This window comes from Agrilus planipennis, unplaced genomic scaffold, assembly GCF_000699045.2.
Source record: "Agrilus planipennis isolate EAB-ADULT unplaced genomic scaffold, Apla_2.0 scaffold1028, whole genome shotgun sequence".
Taxonomy (NCBI): Eukaryota; Metazoa; Arthropoda; class Insecta; order Coleoptera; family Buprestidae; genus Agrilus; species Agrilus planipennis.
In genome coordinates, this window is record NW_020439678.1 from 1 (window position 1) to 2855 (window position 2855).

Here is a 2855-nt window from a genome sequence, read left to right on the forward strand (position 1 = left end):
GAAAACTGTCTAGTAAAATAGATTTAACTGATCAGTATTTTATTAGATTTGTTCATACAAAACTTTTTAAAAAACAGTCAGAATATCTTTTACATAAACGCACAATCTTTTTTTACTTAATAATCTTAAGCTGTGCAATAATAAGAAATAACATTTAACTTCTGTGTCTCTGCGATGGTCTCGCGTCGCCATTTAAAATCCTTAGGTATAATAAGAAGCACACCAAGCATCATGTGACAGGCATTTTTCAATAAAGTAATAATTATAGAATTGGTGTTCTTCTGTACCAAAATCTTGCTCTAAAGTCATCAGAACAAGTTAAAAATGCAGCTTGAGTGGGCGAGTGCGCAATTAGTCGCACCGCACCGTTATGGCCCAAAGATAAAAGCTGTTTCCTGGAAGCGTTTCTTGAATTCCATGCACATAATGAGGTGGTCGCTTCATCAGGAAATAAGACATAATCTTCTGTATGGTTGAACACTGCTTGAGCTTCGTATTCCTGTTTTCCTGTTGTTCCTGCTCCTGTATAAGCTATGAGGCATCGACTTGTGGTCAATTCCCACAATTTACAGATGGAATTTTTTCCAGACGTAAGTAAATATTTTCCGTTTCGAGAGAATGCCACAGAACATACTTCAAGTCCGTCGTGTGCCTTTTGAAACGTGTTAATGCATTTATTCGATACTCCATCCCATATTTTTATGCTGCCATCTTTACTGCTGGTAGCGAAAACTCTGGCATCCGATGACCACTTTATACAGGTGACCATTTGAGTATGTTGATGAGACGGGACACTACATACGAAACATTGAGATGTATTAAGATCATACAGTCTTATAACTGGATGGTGGGTACCAACTATTAAGTGGTCGCCCCCCGGATGAACTGAAAAACATTTCACTGGTTCTGCTTCCTGTAAAATATAGTTGCTATTTATTCAGAATAAAAATAGTGCACTGTGTGCATACTGTTATTGTTTTGAAGGCCTTTTTAACACTTGCTTTTGAAATGTCAAAAAGCTTTATATACAGATCCTTTGATCCTGATATTAATATCGGTTCCTTGGGATGAAACTCTAAGCATGTAACTTCTTCCATGTGATCATAAAGAGTTCGTATGACAGGGTGACCTTGCTGCTCTCCTCTGGAAGGATCCATTTCATCAGGAGCTGATTTAGCAAGCATACGATCCACATCTAAAATCTAATATTTTTCTATAAGATGTGCTCAAAGGGAAACACAATGATTTTTCCTTTTGATTAAAAATACTGCAGAAAATTTTGTACTTGTATAGATGTAAAGGGAATATCATATATTTTTGCATTGTTCTGTTATAAGTACTAATATATTATAATGAATTAGTAATAATCAGCTAATAAGTATTTACCTTTATACTGGCATCGACACTTCCAGTTGCGATTAGCTGTCCATCACTAGAAAAACAACCTGCTCTGCAATTACCCTTATGTGAAGTAACATAAGCAGTCTCATACAATGCAGGCTCAGGAGCTGGCAAATTTGCTTCAGTCTCAAACTCCAAATCTAAAAATTACCAATGTGACATTATTTCAAGGAAAATGCATTTTTTTTATTGTAAGTAGCATAAAGTATATTTATGTTTACCTAAACCTGGGCCAATGTTATTGTTTCCAATACCATGATTGTGTGGCCTATCTTTTCGTTCAGGTTCATGATCCAACCCTGCTTGAACAATATGCATTAGTCTATCACTTGGTGGGCAAGGAGGGTCAGCCTGCACAGCAGCTGTTAAGCTGGATCCTATGGATTGATATCCATCGTACAATAATTGACTACAAAACCATCAACGTTAATTACTCATAAATTATTGAAATATTTCAAATACTGCACCTTATAATAAGCCTGTAAAGTATCTCCCGGCTCTTGATTACATTATTTTTGTTTTCCACTGGTTCGTCTTCTTTCATTTTATTCAAAAGGAAACGGTGTTTTTAATCTCTATAAAATATGCGTATGTAATCTAAATAAATTATGATTAATTTTATTAGCATCTGTTTGTAATGAATTTAAGATACAACCATAACCTTTATTACGCTTATCACTGATCAATCACTATGACCGTTATTTTGTCACGTTAGCTTTTAATCACCAAAAGTTACGAATAACGTGTTCTCGTTGAAAACCTATGGCAGGAAAGTTCTGAATTAAAACTGTTAAAACATATCAAAACGACAATAAAGAAAACAAATTAGTACACTGTTTTAAAATTATTAAACCATTCAATTACAATTCGGTAGATTTCTTGGGGGAAATAGCAATTTACTTGCTTTCTTATTTGATTTATTTTAAATAGATTGAAATTTCATGTACTAAAATTATATCGATTAGCTTATTAAAGAAAAGTAATTAAGACGATTTGGAATTGCTTAGTAATTTGTTAAATCTTTACTATTTAAAATATTTGGTTTAGGCTGAATGTTTTTTCTTTTTAATTTTTCAAGGATAATNATTGTGTACTGGTTTATATGTATATGTTATTTAAATTATTTTATGTATAAAATTAAATCAGAAAAATATGACGGCAGAAATAAATAACAACAACTTAAATAAAAGTAATAAATACTACCCGTTTATAGATAGACCATTAAATAACTATACTATAGGTCGAAAATTTACTCCAAGTGTAGAAAGGACGGTGAGTTTATAGACTTATGAATTTATTTCAAATACTTGGTCGATTTTAATACTTTTAGTGTGAAATATGCAATATAAAAGCTACGAGTAATAAAGTTTATCAAAGACATCTCGAAGGTAAAAAGCATAAATCACGAGTCGAAAAACAAGGAAAAGACTTCGTCTGTAACATCTGTAATATCA

At 32.8% G+C, this 2855-nt stretch overlaps 1 protein-coding gene across 1 annotated transcript; it reads right to left on the reverse strand.

The window, feature by feature from the left end:
- Positions 1–13: 13 nt before the first annotated feature.
- On the reverse strand, positions 14–2094 carry LOC108743662 (cleavage stimulation factor subunit 1). Its single transcript, XM_018479244.2, has 5 exons — positions 1869–2094; positions 1623–1810; positions 1387–1541; positions 969–1202; positions 14–913 (listed from the first exon to the last, which is right to left on the reverse strand). The coding sequence occupies exons 1-5, from the start codon at positions 1943–1945 to the stop codon at positions 263–265; spliced, it is 1305 nt and encodes a 434-aa protein (XP_018334746.1). The 5' UTR covers positions 1946–2094; the 3' UTR covers positions 14–262.
- Positions 2095–2855: the final 761 nt, after the last annotated feature.

What these genes read in the sequence shown, in the direction of transcription:
- LOC108743662 (XM_018479244.2), bottom strand. Translation starts at nt 1,945, where the DNA reads ATGAAAGAAGACGAACCAGTGGAAAACAAAAATAATGTAATCAAGAGC. An exon ending in GTGTCGATGCCAGTATAAAG is followed by an intron (nt 1,203 to 1,386) that starts GTAAATACTTAT and finishes GAAAAATATTAG; the next exon opens with ATTTTAGATGTGGATCGTAT. An exon ending in AGGCCTTCAAAACAATAACA is followed by an intron (nt 914 to 968) that starts GTATGCACACAG and finishes TATATTTTACAG; the next exon opens with GAAGCAGAACCAGTGAAATG.